At 38.5% G+C, this 24,640-nt stretch overlaps 1 protein-coding gene across 1 annotated transcript in view; it reads right to left on the bottom strand.

Moving 5' to 3' along the window:
* Nucleotides 1-24,268, bottom strand: part of LOC124553747 — a 167,090-nt gene extending 142,822 nt beyond the window's left edge. Inside the window, exons 1-3 of the mRNA XM_047127682.1 lie at nt 24,247-24,268; nt 21,068-21,130; nt 2,227-2,319 (exon numbers count right to left, since the gene is read on the bottom strand). Of these exons, the coding sequence (XP_046983638.1) occupies nt 2,227-2,319; nt 21,068-21,103 (129 nt within the window). The 5' untranslated portion in view covers nt 21,104-21,130; nt 24,247-24,268. The remainder of the gene's footprint in view (nt 1-2,226; nt 2,320-21,067; nt 21,131-24,246) is intronic.
* Between the last annotated feature and the right edge of the window lie 372 nt (nt 24,269-24,640).

Below are 24,640 nucleotides of genomic sequence, written 5' to 3'. Positions count from 1 at the left end.
GACCACATAGATAATATTGTGGCGAAGGCAAAACAGACTGCACTTTGTTGACAGAACACTTAGAAGATGCGAGAAACCCACTAAAGAGACAGCCTACATTACACTTGTCCGTCCTCGTTGGAATATTGCTGCACGGTATGGGATCCTTATCAGATAGTATTAACAGAGGACATCGTAAAAGTGCAAAGAAGGGCAGCTTGTTTCGTTTTATCGCGCAATAGAAGTGACAGTGTCACTGATATGATACTTGAGTTGGGGTGGCAGTTACTGAAACAAAGGCGGTTTTCTTTGTGGCAAGATCTGTTTACGAAATTTCAATCACCAACTTCCTCTTCCTAATGCAAAAATATTTTGTTGACACCCACCTACGAAGCGAGGAATGATCATCATAATAAAATCAGAGAAATCAGAGCTTGAACGGAAAGACTTAGGTGTTCCTTTTTCCCACAAACCATTCAAGAGTGGAATGGTAGAGAAGTTGTATGAAAATGGTTTGATGAACCCTCTGCCAGGCACTTAAGTGTGAATTGCACAGTAACCATGTAGATGTAGATGTAACATCCCCAATCATCTGTTGGTTATATTCCAATATCTGTCTTCCCCTTAAGTTTCTTCACTTTACAGTTCCCTTTAGTAACATAGGCATTACTCTCTGGTATCTTATCACCTACCTCTTCTTCCTCTTCTTCCAGTCAGCGTTTCTCACTTTGCTTTGGCAATACTGCAGGGGAACTCCTTATTTATCATCTTATCAGTTTACATAATTTTCAGCAGCCATCTCTAATACCACATCTCAAAATTTTCAGTTCTCTTCTCGTTCATCTTCCAACAACATCTATCTAGCAATAATCCCAATACTCACCGCAATTGGTCTTACTTCACACAGCTGGGTATTGTTCTTGAAAAAAAATCTAAGTAGTCTTGCTTTGCATCTTGGCACAGGTCCTGTCATCTAAGACTCTTCCATCAGATAATTATATAGATTTCCTCTATTGTTATTCCTGTATTGGTCTTTCAACACAAGATAGACCAGATTCTGCATATATGTTTGACTTCCTCGGTATAGTTTCTCATTCTACTTTTGTCATAAAGTCATCTTTGATTAATGTGGCACAAGGATATTTTAAAGTTAAATTCACAAAGCACTGATACACAAATACTTGAACTTAAAGCTGAAAATCAACAAAAAGGAAGACTGCTTTCTTGTCATTAATAAAACTGAATATTTAATTTCATAGAAAACCCCCAGAATGTACTACATTTGATACTATATACATAAATTCTTGCTCTGTCATTGTGTCTTCCCATTGAAAGCTGTCAAGGAAAAGCAATGTTCCATTACAACACAAATTTATGCCATGAGGACTGGATAAGTCCGTCCGTCCTTACACAGGGTGGCCAGAAACAAGCGGAAAAGCTAGTACAGATGTTGCAGGGTAGGTTGTGCTGAGGAAAAACAGTTAAAAATCTGATCTGTTGCACCATTTCTGATTTAATAAACACTGAACTTAGCCTATCAGGTCTATGCACATGCAAAGTCAACCAGACTGCCAGGAACAGCATTGCCAAATGTGTCAAAAGACATTCATTTATCTGTGAATTTACATCGAAAGAGGTGTGATAGGACAATGACAGAGGTAGGCTTGACACAAATTTCCCACAGCAGTGAATTTAGTGGTATTTGTATAGCTCTCTTGTTCAGCGTAACACACCCAATGAAGAACAAACTTAAGAACACATTGTCCAGCAGACTGCTTGAATTTGTGTGTGCAATACATTATCCGTGAACTTCAATGCTAATTAAATCTGGGAATGTGCAATATATCAATTATTTTCTTAACAATTATTTCTCTGTGCAACTGTCCCTGCAACATTCTTACAAGCTTTTCGAACTCTTTCCAACCACCCTCTGTACAACCAATATATGACTTTGGTGAAGTAAGCAGATTTGTTCCAGGTATTGATTTAAGGCATTCATTAATAATACAATTAACCAGCAACAGTTATGCTTCTTACAAGTGCTTTTCAAATACTATTCATAACAACCAACACATAACAGAACAAGGTAACTAGTTAAATGAAATTCTACAGAAATTCTATAACATTGCTCGTATCATAGGTTTCCATGGTTCACCATCTATGGTCATTTAACTTTACTGCTACCATAACATATAATGATATTCTTATTGTATTCATGCTTAAGACAACACTGATGTAAAAACTTACATCATGTCCAGAGCCACTGACATTGTGTTTCAAGTCTGGGTCTTGCTTTATTTTCAGACTAGGATTTTCAGTCATTAGCGGATCTTCAACAAACTGAAAAAAAAATAAAATAAAAAATATCATATACATTTCTTATGTGACACTCTTTTAAGATGGGTGCTGGAAGAGGAAGCGAGGGAGAACATTATCAAACAAGTATACCACACAGAAGGTAGTTGTGCCTAAAAATAATGGCCACAAGTATTCAATTACTGGTCCAAATAGCAAGAAAATGTAGATGCCACATTATAGCATTTCAAGCTAAAGCTCTGTTTATTCTGGAGACAAACATATCAAAGAGATCATCAACCACATCAACAGCAATTATTTCTTCCTTATCAAGCAGCCATACCATACACACTCACAAGAGATTCTATTTCCTTAACTAAAACGTCTCATTTACAATAGAGACATGATATTGCAAACAACAAATTTGCATTAATACAACACCATTTCACTTTAAAACACATAAAATATGCCATGTAAAATGACACACAACTTCCTCCTTTTCACCAATATTAGTCATTCAATCTTGAGCAATATTTGAACACATAAGTAGTGTGCTAGTTTTATTTGACATCATTGCCAGAGCTGTTGCCAGCACGAACCCAGGTTTGTAAGCATGTGTCAAGATTCCAATGAACAGTTAGGTAGTTTCTAATGAAAGTAAACTGCATTATGTGGATATGTTAGCATTTCTACTGGTATTTTGTTGCAACAGTTTGAATACTGTGAAGAATCAGATAAAAGCATTTTTATAGAAGTGTACTGCATTCACAAATGACTAGCAAGTGTTGTTTGCACACACTAAGATATTTGTGACTATATGACAGAGAAACTAAAGTAACATTACTAAACTGAACTGTGGTTGCATATGAAGTCAATCTTTTGTAGGAATGGAAAATCCACGATGGAATGTAGCAATCTTATAAAAAAGATAGTTTCTACTCACCACACAGTGGAGATGTTGAGTCGCTGGCAACTGAAGTCAGACTGCGAACAGCAGTGTATGATGTGAGGGGCAACCAGATAGTCCCTGCATGCTCACACAAGTAGCCTCTAGCCTGCTATACTTCCCTCTGCCTGGCTAGCCTCTTGTTATATTCCATCCTGAATTTTCCACTGTTAAATTTCACCTGGTGGCCTTTCTTCCACCCCATAACCCAGTGCTGTTTTCCTTTGCTGCTAAATTCTAATGCTGTACCGTACTCAATGTCTGCCTTTTCTTTTCTTTCCTGTGTTTCTCTTGTCACCTTACAAACCACACTACATCCTCTACTTACAAACCACACTGTATCAACCACCTTGGCCATGCAAAACAGGCAAGACCAGGCCAATTATAGATGCACTGTCCCAAGTCCCACTTTACTCCTTATCATATGTATCATATCATATATATGATTAATCCCACACTTTCAAATTGATCACTCTTCCTGTGTCACTCTTGCATATCTTTGTGCATTATTTCCCGTACCTTTCCTGTGCCACCCAAACTTTTATCTCACCCTACCAAACCCTTCCAAACCCCACTCCTCCTCCTCCTCCTCCTCTCCATTCCAATTAGCAAATACTAACATCACATAATCTAGCCACATATGCCATCCCCCGGCTTCACACTTACCCATTCATAAACCTGGAAACCACATTACAACCTTTTTATTTATTTTTTCTTTGATCTCATTGTGCCCTCACACCAATTTCGGTCTGTTTCCACTTTTCATTATCAACCTCCTCCCTCTGATTTCATCTGTTTAAATATTTTAGTGATTTTTCCCACATGTTTGGGTGTAGTCTAAAAATATTTTTGGACACATTTCTATGTTATTTCTGTATTTTTACATGTTTTTATCCACCGGCATGGCCTTGCGCCTTCCACCTGCATCATATAGAAAATTTTGCTTATTGCTAGCCAGATATTAATCCTGTGTTGTTGCTTGGCTCATGGGATACTCTCAAATGGCTGTAGCATCGAATTACCTATTTCTGGGTGCCAAAATAACCTCCATCTGTTCAGTTTCCACCTATCCTTAACCCCCATCAACATGGTCGTGCAATACCATATCAGTCAAGCCCAAACCACCTTTCAATGCCTTATTTCAGTCTTCAAAATTCTCCTGCTATGCAATCCCAAATTTATGGATCCCATAGCACACAAAAACTCTTGACCTTCAGGAGCTACAGAAAATGCTCACCATCTCAAAAAAAACTCTCCACCTTGTTCACTTCCTACTTCCACCGTTGACTACCACAATCCACCACCTCTACAACACCTCCCAAATCTGCCCCATGTCCCCCCTCCCACCACCACACAGAATACAAAACCTAAGCAGACCTGAAACACAGTCATGAACCTTTCCTTCAAAAGCCAGGCCCACAGTAGTATCAGTCCTCTCAAAAGGCACCACCTTTTGCCACACACCAAAATTCAATCATGCAGGACTTCTTTAAGATGTTCTCTCCTTCTCCCAGTCTCTACAGTGTAAACACTCTTGTCACTAACCTGACCCATCAGATTCAACCAAAGACCTATGTTGAACCCCACCTGACTTGGTTCACTCCTCCATTCAACTGTGATACACACCCACTGCCCCCAAATCACCACCTGTTAACTTTGCAGGAGTTATTAACCTTGAATCTTGCCTCATCATCATTCCTCAATCCCCTCAACTTGCAACCTAACCTTTCATCTGCAGAAAGAACTGCAATCCACCACCTAAAAACTGATCCTGACCTTACAATCCTACCTCCTGAAAAATGATCCACCACTGTTGTTTTGAACTGCAAGGATTACCTGGCAGAAGGACTCTGCCAGATGTCAAATTCATCCACCTACAAACACTGCCACAGTCACCCCATTCCTGAGATCCAGCAGGATCTCCACTGTCTCCTCAATTACTTAGGCTCACTCCAGAACCTCTCTCCAGAGATCACCTCTCTCCTCCTACCACTCCCCACACTCCTGCATGTTTCATAAAGTTAATAAACCCAGCACCCAGGACACCCCATTGTGGTCAGTTAGTGTGCCTTCACTGAGAGAATCTCTCCTCCCACAGACCAACACCTTCAGCCTATTACCCGCAACCTACCTTCCTACATAAAAGATAACAACCATTCAACCATTTACTGGGTGTTGTGTGATGTCCTTAGGTTAGTTAGGTTTAAGTAGTTCTAAGTTCTAGGGGACTGATGACCATAGATGTTAAGTCCCATAGTGCTCAGAGCCATTTGAACCAGTTTTTCAACCATTTCCTCTGACTCTCCATACTTCCTCTTACTTTACCACTTAGTGACCTGCTCATCATTATTGATGCCACCTCTCTTTACACTAACCTCCCTAATGTCCATTGCCTTACCACTGTGGAACACTACATTTCCCAACACCCAATGGATTCCAAACCACCAGCCTCCTTCCAAGTACCATGATCCACAATTACTTCTCCTTTGAAGGCATTACCTGCAAATAAATCCATAGTATAGCCATGGGCATCTGAATGGCACCGTCCTAGGCCAACCTATTCATGGGCCATCTACAGGAATCCTTCCTAAGCACCCAGAATTCCAAACCCTTCACCTGGTTCAAATTCACTTATGACTATGTTATCTGGATCAAGGATGACACCCTATCCACATTCCTCCAGAACCTCAACACCTTCTTCCCCATTTGCTTCATGTGGTCCTACTCAATCCAACAAGCCACCTCCCTCAATGATGACCTCCACCTCAAAGATGGCTTCATCAGTAACTCTGTCCATATCAAACCTACCAACCACCAGCAATATCTCCGACCCTGACAACTGCCACCCGTCCCTTACCAAGAAGTTCCTTCCATACAGTGTAGCCACTTGTGGCCATTGCATATGTAATGACAAGCATTCAATCTCAAAATATACCGTGGGTGTCACTGACGCCTTCACAGACCATAATTCCCCTTCCTTGTACAAAAGCCCTCTCCCAAGCCTTATCTTTCCAGTCAACCACCACCTCCCAAAGCCCTACCGTCCGGCCACAGAGGAGCACTCCGTACCAGCCGGGACTGGAGCAACTGAATTTACATTCTCGATTCTCCACCAGGGTTTCAACAACCCCTCATCGTGCCCTGAAATGAGGAATGTTCTACCTTCTATCCTTATCTCTCCCACAGTGGTATTCCACCACCCACCAAACCTACACAATATCCTCGTCCATCCCTACACAATCCCTGATCCCAAGCCCTTGCCTTGTGGCACATGTTCCTGTAATAGACGCAGATGTAAGACCTATCCCATACATCCTCCCACCTCCATCTACTCCAATCCAGTCACAAACGTCCCCTACCTCAAAGGCAGGTCTACTTGTGAAAGCAGCCATGTCATACTCTAACCTCCAAGTTCATGTTGCTAAAAAAAGTGGTCAGGGGAAGTTAAGATGGTGGAAAAATCAATTTGTGTAGCCTATAATGTAACAATGTTTTCATTTTGATCATGGGAGAAATATTGGGTATTTAATGTAAAAATATCCTTAACATACTTGGCATTGAAACACAAACTGAATTTTTGTAGAGAAATACTGTTTGCAGAGAGAAACACCCACAACCACACAATAGGCAATTTAACAACAGTTTTCATCAGTTGCTTTTGACTTGGCATTTCTGTTATTGATATATACATTGCAGGACTCTTGGACACAATAAAACTTAAAGTAATAGAAAATGGAACTGTCTGATTCCATATCAACCTAGACCTCAGGCTAGGCTACAGATCAGTCTGCCACCACAATCTAGATTCAGCCTTTGAGACAAAATCATTAATAATATTTGAAGACAGACAGTACAAAACAGCTGTATGGAGAACGATAGAAGAGAACCTTGAAGGTAGCAAAATCAGGACATGAGGAAAGGGCCACCCACACAAAGTTAGTAATTCATACAATTTTGCCACCACAACCAACATTTGTTTCCCAGAAAAAATGATTAAGAAAACTTCAACATCAAATTTGCAGATGTGCTCTATAATGCACATATATGATTATATATCAATAACTGAAACATATGAGCCAAAACAGGATGTGAAGGAAAAGCCATCCACAAAACATGACTAGTTCATAAAGTAAAGGCTTGACGAACTATCTAGTTTAAGCTGATCACTGACTACACCATAATATCATTAATCTGGCTACCTCCAACTTGACTCAGAGACATGTCAGAAACATTTGGTTTCTACTCTGAGCATTACGGCACATGGACAGTTCTTTGTAAAGTTTAAACCATGAGTCTATTGAGAGAAGTTGTGGGTTTGAGGTTCTACATTATTAGTGGAGGGCTAACATTAACACAGTTTCGAAGAAACATACACAGAGCTCAAAGGACTGGAGTTATCAGGTCCCCGTGGCCAAGACTAGAGCACCACAGGAGCTTCTGGTTACAGTCACAACGCCAAAGGCCCATACACTTTTCAAAATGGCTGGCCTTCCTGGTTTGTATACAGCCATAATTAAATACTAACAGAGCTGGAGTAGTATGCCTGGGTGAAAGACGAGTGTGGGTACTGGCTGCATAGCTATCTCCATTCACCTTAACAAAATGTGTGGTGTGTTGACTGTAGTTTATTGGACATCCAAACCAGCACAACTCTATTTGTTGGTACTGAAGAAACCTTTCTGCAGAGTCCAGCTTTGCACAGATGGAGGAGTTGCCCATCACTCTCATGGAAACAGCAGCCTTCTGTGACGTATACATATCACTACAAAGTAGCGATACATGACCCTTCTACATCTTACAGACAAATGATACTTGCAACTAAAAGTTATTTATATAAACAGAATAGAATGATGTGAAACAACTTATCAAGTCTAAATGTACAGGGCAGAAGTAGAATGTCAACAGTATGCACCTGCCAGGGTCTCATCTGTGATGTGGTGTAGAATATGTTCCCCAGCTGAGAGTTTTGTTCATGTATACAACAAAAATTACTGAAATTTCACATCAACCTGTTGCGCAAAAAACAGTTATTGATAAAGGCATACACACATTTCAGCACCTCCATGCAATCATCAGTGGGTACTTTTCTTCAGTTCTTTAAAATGTAAACACGTTTCAAGCAATAATCACTCTTAATGAAACTGGACCTAAAAACAGTTTATGTCTGTTGTGGTTAATACATTATTTTTCTAAATTTTTGAGTTCTGCACAGCCATCTTTATATTACTGTATACTGGTAGCTTTACTAAATTATGTTCTGTGAGTTTAGTTTGTGACTTAGCAAATCTCTATCAAGTGTGATTTTGTTGCCAAAAAATATTTTGCAGTTACATTTTATGATTGCTTATGGCTATTTCTGAAATATCCACTCTGCTTTATTGTGGAAATACACAAATACGAAATATGTTGTTGTGTAGCTTGACTCTTAAGTTACACTTCTTCAGTTTACTGAATGCAGTGTTAATGTACTGGTGGTGTGTCTAGTCACTATTGATATTCACTTGGTCTCATATCAGTTTGTAGCTAAATTGAAACTATTTACTTTCTGTTATTACACACACACACACACACACACACACACACACACACACACACACAGAGAGAGAGAGAGAGAGAGAGAGAGAGAAAGAGAGAGAAGGCGGGCACAAGCATATAAAAACAATCCAATCTACTTCCAAGCCACGTTGAGGACTTGAATCATAACCTTTTGTTGTTGTTGTTGTTGTTGTTGTTGGTAACATGGGCACTGATCTATGGTGAAAACTGACATTTTCCACAAGCACACAAATCTTTACATAAGTAAAGAAGTAAAATGTGACATACTTAATCTTAGAGTTACAGAGGATTTTAACCTAAACCCTTGATTTGTAGCCTTGCACTAATCTCAAATTCCATATGGAATACATGCCAGAATGATAGTCCATGCAACACTGGGTGTTGGATATTTATTGACATGAAAAAGTTGGTAATGTGGAATGAAATAAATACAGAATCAAGGTATGAAATAATGAGCATGAAGATATTCATCAAAAGTGTGGAAGAAACTGCTGTTTGATGATCCAACACCCACTCATTAAAGTAGAGTAATGCATAAGAAGTGGCCAGGAAAACATGGTGTACCAATTTGTCAATCATACCATAGTGAAAGGAGGTATACACTTGCGAGCTACATAAGCTTAGAATGGGAAGCAGGGAAAATGATGTAAAGGATGATCATGGCAATACAGAAGGAGCACAATATCACATTGTGCTAGTATAGACAAGGAAATGGGCCACACCCTGGTATCATCAGGAACAATCCCTACGTTCCTTTGAGGGTATTTAGGAAAACCATAGAAAATGTAAAACTAAACAACCAGAACCTCATGTATTCCAAAATCACGTCTAAGACAGTAGCACTGCTATGGCGAGAAAAATTCCTGTGACAATATACAAAACATGTCTTCCCAAAACTGTCTTACACAGTTATTTCAAAAATCACGCATGAAAGGAAAATATTTATTCTTTAAGCAATAGATATGCCCAAGGTAACCAATTCCCTAAATGTAGAGGTTGGAATCTCCAGGCTACTGTAGCCTCATGGATCACTACCGTTAAATTTTGGAAGTCGGGATGATATTTCTGCCTAATGAAGCTGATAAGGAACTGATGAGAAACAACCTGGGCAGACTAAAACTATGCTATGGGAAAGAGAATATGGGCATATACGACACAAATTCATAAGTACTAAAAGTTGTGTCTTGTGGAAAATAGTGAGAAATGAGAAGCAATTCCAGTTGTTTAAGCCAGCACTGGCGTGGTTTGGAATCCTAACATTAGTGCTATTTGGAGTATAGTACAATTTGTCTAGTTTTTTATATATTTTGAATATTTTAACATTGAAATGAATCTTTAATCAATGTTAGTTATTACTATGGATTAATGTTATTGTCTTTTTAATATATAGTGACAATAATAAAATGGAATACTAATTATTAGTCACATACCAGGTAAAAATATTGAGTCATGCTTCCAATTTCTCATACAATGTAACATACTGAGAGAGGAATGTCTCTTACAGTTACTACTAACAAACAGGTCAAGAATGTTCATAATTGGAGCCACTTTTCCTGCTTCCTTCCTGGCTGCTCAAGTATCTTGTTCATCACAATGAAGGCAGCACAACAGTAACCTCCATCTTTGGAGGGACATAGTAGCCCAGTTCCACCAGTTGCCCAAAGACCTTCCAAATTCATTCTACTAGCCGTGTAGACTCCTGTGAAATGCAAGAGCCCATTGCCATTATTTCGTGCTCCAGTATAGGTTTTAGTACATTGTCTTGTGCATACTTTCTCTCTGACACTCTAATCAAAACACACTAATGGTATAGAACATTATTTGCATCACCAATGACACCTGCAAGAGGGATAGTAATATTGTGCAACCTTCTTCTAGCATTAAGTCATGGAAATACTTTTCCCTATTTAATTGGTCCATATTTTCCCACATAAAAACTATCACGGATATCAGTTTCATAATTTTCATCTAATTCCTGCTCTGATGATGTGTCCTGGTCACTGACAATAACAGCATCCTCTTCATCTCCACCATCGGAATCAACTGGCCCCACATCAAGTACATGATCAATGATCACACTCTTTTCTCCTCCTGACCCATAGCAAACCATTTATAACAATATTTGCTGTTAATTGTATTATCAGATATCATATATTATGCAAAATACACAAAAATGTGCCTTTTATTCTCATGGGGAAAGAGTGATGGGTTGGGGTTTCACAAATTGCAGCATGCTTGAACTTGTTTCAACAGCATCTCACAAAGTCCTATTCTCAACTAAAGTTACAAGAACACATGTATATCATTCTACTGATGTCTTAGAGCAGCTATCAGAATCACAAAGCAGTGTGATATGTCATTTAGCAGTGAACTACAAAAATTCATGAAAGAGGCACACCACACCTCTACACATCACTGCTTTGTTAATAACACCATTGCATAGTCACATGGCAGCAGATAGTTGCATAATAGACTCGAATGAAGCTGAAACCCTGCTGCCAAACAAAAGCTAAGCAAGATGAAAAGATCATCAAAACAGCTTATGCAAGAAGTGTCTAGTGAATTTACAAACAAGATGTTATCTTGTGAAAACAAAGTAGGAAATCCAGGTTCATGTCCCAGTTCAGTATAAATTTTCATATGACACTTTAAATGGTACCTCTATACTTATTACAGTTGAGTTTCAGAAATAAATTTCTGTATTTGAAAGTATAGTTCATCATCAAATATAAAATAGATACATAAATGACTGAGGTGGGGAGGGAACAGAACAAAAAACTGAAGATATTAAGCAGAGAGTGCACCACACCTGAAGTGCCACACTTCAGATTTAATAAAAACAATATGAAGTGGAAGTAGCCCTCCCCTTCTGGCAACAGAACTGTTAGTTTAAGAAACAATGGTTTTTCCATGTGCAATTAAAAAAAGGCATAGGTCATTACAGCTTGTAAGAAGAGTCACAGGAAATACTTACAGAACTACAGACATAGGTAGCAAATGTCACATTGTTCTAGAACACTTTCATGCTCCTATACGACTATTTGCGTTTAGATGATTCAGTGCCTCTACTATTTTGTGAGTTATTACCTTTTGACCTTAAGTTATATGCATGCACTAAGATACAATAGAACCAAATGAGTCAAGTGGATAGGAGCAATGTATCCACCATCACTACAGGTAATCAAAACTAATGCCTGCCTTCTCTTCTCATGGTGAAGTGACATGCTTTCTGTTCTAGTGATCAAGTGACAAACAGCTAGAGCCAACAGACAAACTTTACAGAGAGATGTTTGCAATTCAAATACATTTTTTTAAGACTGATGGACTGACTCTCCCCCTCCTCCCCCCCCCCCCCCCCTCTCTCTCTCTCTCTCTCTCTCTCTCTGGGCACTCTCTGTGACAATGAAAACATGATTGACAAGAGGATTTTATGGACAGATTCACTTCAAATTCCATCAGAGTTACAGATCTGAAGGTAACATTTTAGTGGGAGCTAAAGATATTAATTGTTAATGCCTAATGACATTAAGTGTCAACATAGATACTTCGATATTACATTGGCATTATTAGACCTCTATGGTATCAGTATTAGAGCCTCAGTTGCATTTAAAAAAGTCTAAGACAAGCTCAGCAAAGTCATCATAGAACATGACCTCAAGGTTAGTGAGATCCCCAAGCCAGGGCATTGCCCTCATACTTTAAGTAAAAAGTAATAACTACATCTCTAAAAAAAAAAGGGGGTAGAGGCAGGGGGAGTTACTGACAGCTGTCAATACTACCAGACAAGCAGTTTAATAGGTCATGGTTGCAAAACACAAATGAATTAATTTATTTATTTATTTCTGTAGGACCAAACTGAGGAGCAAATCTCCAAGGCATGGAACATGTCAGTACATAAAATTACAACATAAAAGTAAGAACAGATAAAAATAAAATGTTTATGAACCCAAAAAACATCAAACCATAAGCTTAAGTAAATGCAATCAACAATATAACATAACAATCAGCTTAATTTTCAAGGAACTCCTCAACAGGAACAAGGAGTGACCCATGAGGAAACACTTCAGTTTTGATATGAAAATATGTGGATTACTGCCAAGACTTTTGAATTCTTGTGATAACTTACTGAAAAAGGATGCAGCAGTATATTGCACACCTTTCTGCACAAGAGTTAAGGAAGTCCGATCCAAATGCAGGTTGGATTTCTGCCGATCACAAATGTACACCACTTATTGCCCAAACCGCCCATTTCCGAGACAAAAATATCCTTTTAGAATGGGAAGAGTTACCGCAAAATATAATACCATACAACACAAGTGAATAAAAATAAGCAAAGTAGCCTAATTTTTGTGTCAAATAATCACTTACTTCAGATATTGTTCGAATAGTGAAAATGGCAGCATTAAGTCTGAACAAGAACTTGAACATGGGCTTTCCATGACAGTTTACTATCTATCAGAATACCTAGAAATTTGAACTGTTCAGTTTCACTAACTGTATGCCCATTCTGTGAAATTAAAATGTCGAGTTTTGTTGAAAAGAACTGAGTCTTATGTTCTACAAGCCATGAACTTACATCATGAACGGCACTATTGAAACCAAGCCAATGTTGCACACAACATCCTTTACTACCAAGCTAGTGTCATCATCAAACAGAAATATTTTAGAGTTACCCGTAATACTAGAGGACATATCAGTTATATAAATTAGGAACAGGAATAGCCCCCCCACCCCCCACCCCCCTCTGACCTTACCCCAGCCAGACCTCAAATCACAGCCATTCTCAGCACTGTGAATAATGATTTTTCTGTCTGTTGTTAACGTAAAAAGTGAACCAGTTGTGAGCTACTCCCCATATTCCATAATGTACCCACTTCTGGAGCAATGTTTTGTGATCAACATAATCAATAACCTTAGTTAAATCAAAAAATATACCTAGCATTTGAAATGTTTTGCGTCACTCATCCAGTACCTCACAGAGAAAAGAGAATATAGTATTTTCAGTTGTTAAATGACTTCTAAATCCGAACTGTACATTTAATAGCAAATTATGTGAAACAAAATGATCAATTACCCTTCCATAAATAGCCTTTTCAATAACTTTAGCAAACACTGATGTCATAGAAATAGGTCTAAAGATGTCTTCGTTATCCCTTTCTCCCTTTTTATGAAGTGTCTTTACTACTGAGTACTTTAACCGTTCATCAAACTGAACATTCCTAAAGGAAAAATTACAAATATGGCTAAGCACAGGGCTAACATGTGCAGCACAGTACTTCAATATTCTGCTAGGCACTCCATCATAGCCATGAGAGTCCTTAGTCTTCAATGATTTAATTATTGAGTCAATCTCCACCTTGTCTGTATCACAGAGGAGTATTTCAAACATCAATCTTGGAAAGGAATTTGCCAAGTGAGTTATATAATTCCCTGTAGAAACTATATTTTTATTTAATTCACCAGTAATGCTCAGAAATGGCTGTACATCTATCTGACATATCAGTAAAAGAAATACTTTTGCAACAAACTGACTTTATATTGTTGACCTTGTGCTACTGACCAGACATTTCCTTCACAACTGACCATATGATTTTAATTTTATCCTGTGAACTGGCTATTCTATTTGCATACCACATACTCTTTGCCTTCCTAATAACATTTTAAGCACCTTACAATACTGTTTGCAATGAGCTACGGTAGCTTGATTGTGGCTACTTCTAACATTTTGATATAATTCCTGCTTGGTTCTACATGATTTCCTTGTCCCAATAGTCAGCCACTCAGGCTGCCTTTGACTGCTAGTACCCCATTTAGAACATTCTAATGGAAAGCAACTGTCAAAGGACATAAGAAGTGTGTTAAGGAAAGCATTACATTTGTCATCTATGTTATAGGCACTGTAAACATTCTGACACTCTTGTTCCTAGATGAGATTTAAAAAACTATTGCCACTGAATTAACTTTTCTACACATTTTGTAATTATGTGTGACATTTGTTTGAGTACAAAATCCTTTTACTGTTAAAATTTCTGCATCATCGCCTGAAATGCCATTCATCCTTTTACTATCAGAATGCCCATCTAATAATAAAGAATGAATGAGAATAATATCTGTGGCTGTGCTACTATTCCGCTGCACCCTAGCTGGAAAGAACGAAGTCTGCACCATATCATATGAATTTAGGAGATCTACCAACATCCTTTTTCTTGCACAATCATATACAAAATTAATACTGAAGTCACCACATATAACTAAATTCTGGCACTTCCCATAAATTAAACCAAGAACCCTCTCCAGCTTGAGTAGAAATGCTCTGAAGTCAGTCACTAAATTCAACTGTCCCTGTACAACATTCAAACACCTGTTCAGTGCAGTGCCGTGATACGTCTATGGACTCAAATGGAACACTGTTTTTTATGTATATGGCGTCTCTCCCACTCCACAAGGAACTCCTTGAAAAAACAGCCAACAAATCTGTATCCTAGTAAGGGAAGCCTCTGAATTGTCAAATCATTTAAGTGGTGCTCCGATATACCAATAATTTCAGAGACAACATCTATAAGCAGTTCACTAACTTTATCTTAAATACCTCTTATATTTTGGTGAAATATGCTAATACCTTCTTTGCTTGGAAGCATGACATCCTCTGAAGGTGATTCCTTAGTTAGAAGGACTTCCTTTAAGCAGTATACCTATCAGCTGACTTCAATCTAAAAAAGGTGCAGCTCTAACACCAACTACAATAGGAATTTTTCCACGAGTACCACCACCACCACCACCACCACACAGACATCTATAAACTTTCCAGCCTCCACTTCCCAAACCTATTGAGGTGCAGGCCATGTCTAGTGAAACCCAATCTACTGACAGACTCAACAGGCACCACTACAATGTGGCCCACACCCTCTGCCATCAGTGCCTTCTCCAGCCCCATGTTAATACACTTAACAGCCGCATTAAGATTATGTGGATCATGATGCTGAAACAGTTGCACAAAATGTACATTAGTGCCACCAGTTTGAGTAGCTGTCTTTATCAGGTCACCACCTACATCATATTCCCTGTTCCTATCAAGACTACTTCCTGCTCCATCCACAGTCACTACCTTATCCTCTTTTGTGAAATTCATACATAACTCCCCGGGTCAACAGAAGCATTCAATTTCACCCGTCGGCTTTGACCCGTGATGTAAGGATATTGTCATGTGTGACACCACAACAGCGTGGAGTTTAGTTTGTGAGAGTGGCATGTTTGTAGGTGTCGTTTTGATGTGATCAGTGGTGCTCTCTGGTGGTGTGTTTATGGGTAGTGTGTTATGCGGCATATGGGGTTCATTCGCGTAGTAGCATTGCACGTGTGGTATCAGTGATGACTGTGCTTTCAGCAGAATATTTTTCAGTGAGTTAAAGATTTTGGTTTTGTTATGTCAACATTATTGTATTTTTGTTTCTGATCATTGTCTGTGAATTTTGGTAAATTGCTTTTTCATGTCTTTGATAGGTATGGATATGACTGACAAGGTCAAGTTTTTGGTTGTTGGCGATGATGGGAGACAGTGCGTTGTCTCTAATAAAATTTCTTCAGCTATTTGGCCTGTTGGCTGAAGTCGTGAAGTGTTCAGTGTGTCGTGAAGAAATGAGGCTAACTAACGTTCCAGCGTCTCGGACCCAGGATGGCTATATGTGGAGGTGTCTTAAGAATAACTTATGGCGCTCCATTAGGCGAGGTTCCTGATTCGAGAAGTCTAGGTTTGTCATGAGAGAAATTGTATTAATGACTTATTTTTGTTATAATTCCTCTCACAGTTTCTGTGCGCATGAGGTGGTGTGAGTGAGAGAACGGTGCTTGATTGGTATTCTTATTGTCACGAGGTGTGTTCTGAATATATTAAGTACAGGGGTAGGTTGGGTGGGCCTGGTGGTGTTGATGTCGAGATTGATGAGAAGAAAAAGTATGGGAGGGGTAAGTCTGTGAAGAAGTATGGGAAGAAAAAGTATGGGAGGGGTAAGTCTCTGGTCGGTTTATGGGTGTGGGGGCTGTAGTATCGGGGGTGGGGGGTGGGGGTGGGGGATTTTCAGAATGTGTATTTAGGGTTGTGGAGGGCCTGACAAAAAGGAAATTCGTGAGACTGACTGAGGTTACCACTATAGTTTCAGATGGTTTTTCTTCTTATAGGGGGTTGGGTTAGCAGGGGTACAATCATTTAGTAGTGAACCACAAAGTTGAGTTTAAGAATTATGAGACGGGGGCCTGTACCAATACTATAGAGGGGTTTTGGGTGTCAGTTAAGTCAGTGATTGGGAGGGGAAGAGGTGCTCTCCTAACCTTCAGTCTCATCTAGAAGAGTACTGTTGGCAGAAGAGCATCCCTGAGGGCTATTCTACTTTTAGTTTTTTTTTAAGGGTGGTTAGTAGGATGTATAGGCCAAAGGTTGTGGGTCAGTTAGGTGTTGGCTGGGGGTGGGGGTGGGGGGGGAGGGGGCTGTGGCTTGGGGAGGGGGGGTTGTTAGTGAAGTTTGTAGAGGGATGTAGGGGGGGGGGGGGGTGTTATTTGTTTTACTTTGTGTAGAGAACTTTTTTGTTACCGTTCTTGTTGAGTTTTAGAGTGTGATTGTGATATTTTTTTTGTTTTTGGTTTTTCTTGGTTTATGGGTCTTTTATTTCGGGGGTGGGTTGTGGGTGGGGTGGGAGTTTCATTTGGTTGTGGTATTTTTGTTGGTTTGTATGTTTTTGTTTGTGTGTGTGCGCGCGCGTGTGTGCGTGTGTTGGGGGGGGGGGGGGGCTGGGTGTGATTGTGGTGATTGACCTAGATGGCTGCACCAGAGCTTTTTAGTGGTGAGCTGATGTTTTTTTCTTTTTGTTTGTTTGTTTGATGGTTGGTGGGGTGTATGTGAGCTGTTTGGTTGTTTGCATTGGTGATCTGGTATTTTGCCTTGCTGTTGACTTATGACTTTAGGGAAGGGTTTTATTGTGAAGTGTGGTTGTGCCTATGGCTGGTTTGGTATCATTAGTTGCTGTTGACTTATATAGGTCAAGGGAAGTGTTCGATTCCAGTTTTGATTTTCTGGGGGTTTTTTGTGGTAGGATTATGTGTGGTGGTGAAAGTTTTGAGATTTATAGTGTGGTGTTGGTTGTTTCTGTTGACCTATATACGTCAAGGGAAGTGACCGATTCCAGTGGATTTTTGTGTGTAGTGAAATTTGGGAAGGTTTTGGTGTCTTGTTATTTTAGTGTTGTTTGTCATTTGGTGTAGTGGCACGTGTTTATATTTAGTTTGTCCCCACCCAAAAACCCCCAATTTCCCCTGCTTGTCCATTAGTTTCATTATATTTTTGGAGGAATATCTGTTTGGTGGTTTTCTGATCTATTTTCATGTTTGTTGTCATGTTAGCGTGATGACATCATAGGAGCAGTATGGGAGTTGTTGTGAATGGTCATTTCCGCCATATTGGTGACCTCATTGGTCAAAGCAGAGGGGTGGAATTGCACACTTCCATTATCCCAACTCCCCTATGCTGTCAGTCACCTGAGCCAACCCTGAACTTGGCTGCTGGTGACCTGGCACTCACTCCCCAACACTTCCTGCAACTGGTGGCCCATACCTCTACCATGTAAACTGCTTAGCAGCATAGCCTCCTGCTTTCTGTTAGACTTTGCTGTTGACTTAGGCCTCCTCACTGCTGAGGACTGCTGCATGTTTCCCACACCTACAGCTATAAGAGGCTCCACTCCACTCAACTCTGACAGTTGATCAAATCTATTGCATATATGCAAAGTACAACTGTCTGAATAGCTCTTCCTCCTAGCTGCCCTCTTGCCAACTGCCTGTTCCCATTCACCAGCACACTTCACCCTGCTCAACCTATCTAGTCCCTCCTTTGCATATTGTAACTGCACCTTAAGGGCACAGATCATATGCTCCTGCTCCTCTATCAACTTATTTCTACTAAAGATTCTGGATTCCCAGGAGAGGATCTCTTTACAATGCCCACTGGCTTCCCCACTGCTTTCCTCCAATGACAATACTTTGAACAAATCTCACACTGTAACCCACTACTCACAAGCCTGCAACACAGCCCACACTTCCCACTCACGGTAAAATTTTACAGTTACTAAAAAAACTAAATGTCTATGTTACCTACATTCAGTTACACCAGTAGAACTGTTTATAGATCTAAGAACAGCGGTCTCAAAATTCTCTCCCTACTATGAAAGCAACAACTTATTATTACTACTAAACCACAACTAATACCAACACCAACAAAACTTACAAAATTTGTCAGCTAAAACCAAAAATTCAAGTGGCCACTCGAACACTCAATGGAGTTAAAACAGGGAATGAAAATTTTACTGAAATATTTCACCAGAGACAATAACAAACGTTAGTTGAAAACTAAAGCATGAAATTTACTAAACGACTTCAATGCATAGAAAAAACTAAACACAGTGATTGAAGGTTTCCAAAAGTTTATTAAATTGCTATTTTGCCACAAAGAGAATGAAACACCATTGAAAACTATTAAATTTAATAACTGTATAACAGTGCACAAACAACTTTGTTAGTACTTAGCCTTATAACTGCTACAGCTGCAACCACATGCTGTGAAATGTAAACACACTACTGAGGCATGAGACTTGGGTGAACAGTGTAAGCACACTCACAAATAACAGACCACTTAAGTCAATAACACAGAAAGAAAGAAAGACTGAGATTAATGAAAATCCACTAATAAGTTACTTTTACAGCAAATATTAACACAAACTTTAAAATAAGTAACTAAAGACTAAAAATTTATAAAATATTGATGAGCAATTTTTACAGCAGTCCAGCACATGTGACATAACACCAAAACATCAAGAGAAGATATTATTGATAGAATAGTGAAAAAAACTGGCATGGGGTTGAATTGGTATCAGCTTGGGTGCTAGAGAGATGTAGTTACATGTGAGGCTGTACTGAAACTATCACTTATTTTAGAAATCAGGCTCAAAAGAGGCAGACCTATGTTTAGAGCATCTTTTGATGTTACAGAAAGCCTTTGACAATGTGGACTCAATACACTGTTGCAAATTTTGAAAGTAACAGGCAAAAGAGTTTCAACTTTTAACTGCAACCTGGTTTCCGTACAAGTCGAAGGACATGAAATGGGAGCTGTAGTTGAGAAGGGAGTGAGACAGAATTGTAACCTATTCCTGATGTTATTCACTCTGTACGTCAAGCAAACTGTGAATGAAACTAAGAAGAAATTTGTAATGGTAGTTAACACTCTGCAATAAGAAATAAAAACTTTGCAGTAATGATGTAATTCTGACACAGACAGCTTGGGACTTGGAAGAGCAGAAGAATGGAATGTATAGTGTCTTGCAAAGAGATTATATGGTGAACATCAATAAAAGTAAAACAAGGATAATGGAATATAGTTGAATTAAATCAGGTGATGCTGAGGTAATGAGATTGGGAAGTGTAACACTAAAAGTAGTTGATGAATTTTGATATTTGGGCAGTCATTTTAATTGATAATGGCCAAAGTAAGGAAGCTATAACACACAGGCTGGCAATTTTATTTTGTCTGCTTTTTATCTTTTCCTATTTGTGAGGAAGAGGAAATTTTTAATGTCTAATATAATTTAACTGTTAGAAAATTATCTGGAGAGTACCCAAGCATGAAGGTAAAACATGGATGACAAGCAATTTGGACAAGAAGAGAATGGAAGCTTCAGAAATGTGTTGCTGTAGAAGAATGATGAAGATTAGATGAGTAGACTGAATAACAGATGAGGATATACTGAAATGAAAGAGGGGGAAAAAAATGTCACAACTTGACTAAGAGAAGGAACTGGTTGGTAGAACATATTCTGAGGCATCTTGAAATGCTCAGTTTGGTAATTGGAGGAAATGGAGGGGGGGGGGGGGGTCGGAGACTATAAAGAAAGAACAAAGTGTGGTTATGGTAACCAAGGTTCAAATGTTTGTAGGTTGTCATAGTCCAGCAGAGATGAAGGACTTGTCAAGGACAGACCAGTATACAGAGATGCATCAACCCTTTCAGTCTGAAGACCACAATGAAGGTATAACATTTAAAAATGTTTTATTTTGTCTGCTTTTTGTCTTTTCCTATTGCTAAGAGACTGTCATCTTTACATCCCTTACAATATAAAACTATGCTAATGTGACAAGACACATTAGGTATCTATACCATTACATTCACCATAACTGAGTCACAATGTAACACTACTTAATGACAGAGTCATATAAATTTTAGAATTACAGTTACATAAATTATAGAATTACCTCTTGATTCACATCCTCATCCAAGTCTTGTTTCATTTTCACACTTGATGAGTAAACATTGACCTGTAGTAACAACAAAACAAACTGTAAGCATTATGTTTATGCAGTCACAATGTACACATAAAAATATCACATATTTAAGTCGAATTACAGAACTTGTTACGAAGAAATGACTAGTTCTACATAATTGAGACAGTAATTGTGGATGACAAAGCCAGAAAGGCATACTTCAATGATTGTCAGTAAAATGTTATATAGATGATTAATGACGACATAATTTAAAATTTATTGGGATATTGCATTTGAGCCATCTTCCTACGCAGCTATTTTCAATCATATTTCCTACTTTGGTAATCTTTATTTTTTTTACCATTAAATGTTTTACATGAAACAGGTTTCATCACATTCAAATAACTATAGTGTAATGAAATCAAAGAGTACAACTGGAATTTTAAATATTAAGGTCAACATTCTCTGTATCATAGAACGATTAAATTACAACATTCCTTTTTCATCCACTGGTCACATGATTTTATTTTGAAATTTTTAAATGACATGGATCAAGCAAGAAGTGAACAATAATTAAAACTTTTGAGGGCATTCACTTTGCAGGACTTTGCTGTCTTGGCTGCCTGTGCCTCGTGATGTCAGTGTTTGCTTCATTGCTGGTATGCTGCTTGTAAATTGCTTCCCTGACAACACATGCTTTAATGTTGTTCCTGGCAAAGACAGCAGAGCTATAAATATACAGATTCAAAGCTGTTAGCACACTGAGCTTGGTACAGAGAAGAGACTGCTCCTCTGGACTAGCCTTTGATATCGCACCCACTTTTACTTTGAAAATGTTGCTGATATGTGGGGAATGTCCGCATATGAGTGCATCATGTGAGATTTGTGATTTGAAGGGCCCTAAATATGACATACAGAGATGATTATTACTAACCACACCTCATAGTTTCCACCTGAGGTAAGACACTGGTCTTTTGAGGACTTTATGAAAACTTCCCAGTTCAGTTGCTAAAGTTTCTGAATTGTAGAAAAAGTGACACAGTTGCTTCCTACATTCCTACAAAAATCTAACAGAAGCTGTTGTGTTTTGTCCATCATTATAGATCAGTTACTGATATAAGTCCTTGTGAGATGTTGGAATAGCCATTGTACTGTTAGACAGCTTTAAGTTAGTGAAAAACAAATACATTCACATAACAGAAGTAGCACACAAGATAAAAGTGCAACATAATACTCATCTCTGTGGTTATTCCAAACAAGAATTTTAACAGAAGACATTACTGCGAGTAGATATGATAACCCATTTCCAAGTGCCTACTTTAGGAGGCCTGTGACAGAGGCACAATACCTTACAAAAAGATGAATACCCTGAATATGGGCAGTGCAATCCTTGCACCAAGTTCATAAAAATAGTGAAAAATGTGACATTCAAAGCACAAAGGGTAAGAGTTGAAGGGTATTTAGCACTATCTCGTTTTTCTTATCCCGTATTTACAGTGTAAGCGAAGTCGCACTTGACGTGATGCAGACTTACTTGACTGGGTAGTTAATGCGCACAAAAAAACTGGAAAGGCTAATTTTCCAACAAGACGTTCTCTATCAATGCTATATATCTGTGTGTTCAATACTTCTAGAGGATGTATCAAGATGAGTAATTTAGAGCAAGTGTCTCACATGAGAATTTGTTTTGATTCAGCTAGAAGAAAGAAGTCTAGGTATACCATATTGAGCAAGGAAGAAGCGATGAGACATTTTAAAAACAGGTGCATCACAAGGAATTTTCCATATAATATTGGGATGCCAAAAGCTGAAAAAAGCTACATTTTTGAGAACCTGAGACAAAAACTAAGACCTAGCATTAACTTTAGTGTTTAATTCCACCAGAAGCTAACAGTGACATTTTGTTACAATTAGTTCTGTTACCAGCCGCCAAATGCATAGGCTCACCAGATGTGTTACAAATGCATCACATACTGAGCCCACAGTACACAGCTTAATTCTGTGATAATATTAAGACATAAATAATTAATACAGTATCAGTATATCAACATATTAGTTTATAGATCTGCTGGCTAAAATGCATTCCAAGATATTTTTAATTGTAATTATAATACTCCTATATTGAAAAGCATAAGCATTGCCAGCATTTCATCTTTTGGATTGTAAATGCAATCTAAGGTTCATACATACAACAAAATTCACATACTTTCATGTATTGGACTCATGTCTACAATTTTACCTTTCCAGATAACAAGTAACTGGACACTCCTCTTGTTGAGTCATACTTAACCTTCCCAAATGATGATTCACCAATCTCAACAGCAACACTCTGTCCCCCATACTTAATGAATTATGGACACAACTCTCAAAAAATGAAAAGAAATCAAGAACTGTATGACTGACAACATGAGCATTGTTGGTACAATACTACATTGACTAACAATAACAAAAATGATACGTCATCAAAACAGTATCACAGATTTCCATGATTTTTTTTCGCAGGAACCATGTGAATAGATTGTAAAATACTGTATTGATGAAAACTTCACGTATCTTCACCCCTGGTCTGACACTGAACAACTTAGTCAACTTCATTTATTGATCACAAACATGACACTTGACCAATTTCACCAGCAAGCCACACAACTGCAAGAATTTTATAGTAGTAGCTCTGTCATCCCCAGTGTTGCATGTTAAGACTACTCGTAAGCTACTTTGTCATATCCATTGCTAATGCCGTTTTTATAAACAGAAAACAAACCTGTTCCCACAAATAACACAGCAACCTAACAATTTCAAATTGAAAAATAAATTTGTAGGCTCTGACAACTACCACTCCAATAACTCATAAGCAATCTAATAAGCTAACAATCCACTGACTACTGACATTGTAGCATGCCAAAGAAACTTCAAAACACTGAAATCCACCACTTGAGAGCCCCCCCAATATACTGCAAAATGATCCATTTCAAACATCCCACCCAGCCACAATGTTACGTAGAACAAGACTTATGTCACAAGCCAAAGCTGACAGACAGTGGACATTTCAGTTGACTATAGCACGCCACAAATTAGGTTTATTTGAACACCACATCACATACAAAAATTAATGAAACAGTCCCAAGAAATGCAAGGAAGTCACTTACCACAGAGCCACATTTAATACATACCTCATCTGGTTCCTCTTTCTCTGTCCAGCAGACAGAAACATTCACATTCGCCTTCCATTGTTACTATGAAATATAGGTCAAAGGTAATATCAGTGCTAATCAAAGAGGCTTGTGATCATATTGTGATCAATATATGTAAGAGTATAATAATTTTTTATTTCTTAATCTCACAGGCTGCACTCGGCATAATTAGGCTAGAAAATCACCCGTCGTTCCATCTCTCTTAATTGCATTTAATATCAGGCTGACGGGAACAAAATGAAAACCTACCCCTAAAGATTGTTCGCCACATTTTATTGGTCAATTTAAAATATGCATTTTAACGCAACTACTTCTTTATAAATTCCTGGTCCATATCCAAAGTGACGAACCCAAATTGGAGCTACTATTGCCA

Source organism: Schistocerca americana, chromosome 11, assembly GCF_021461395.2.
Source record: "Schistocerca americana isolate TAMUIC-IGC-003095 chromosome 11, iqSchAmer2.1, whole genome shotgun sequence".
In the NCBI taxonomy this organism is placed as follows: Eukaryota; Metazoa; Arthropoda; class Insecta; order Orthoptera; family Acrididae; genus Schistocerca; species Schistocerca americana.
Note: the sequence above shows the minus strand (reverse complement) of the source record. Positions and strands in the feature narration are given on the sequence as shown.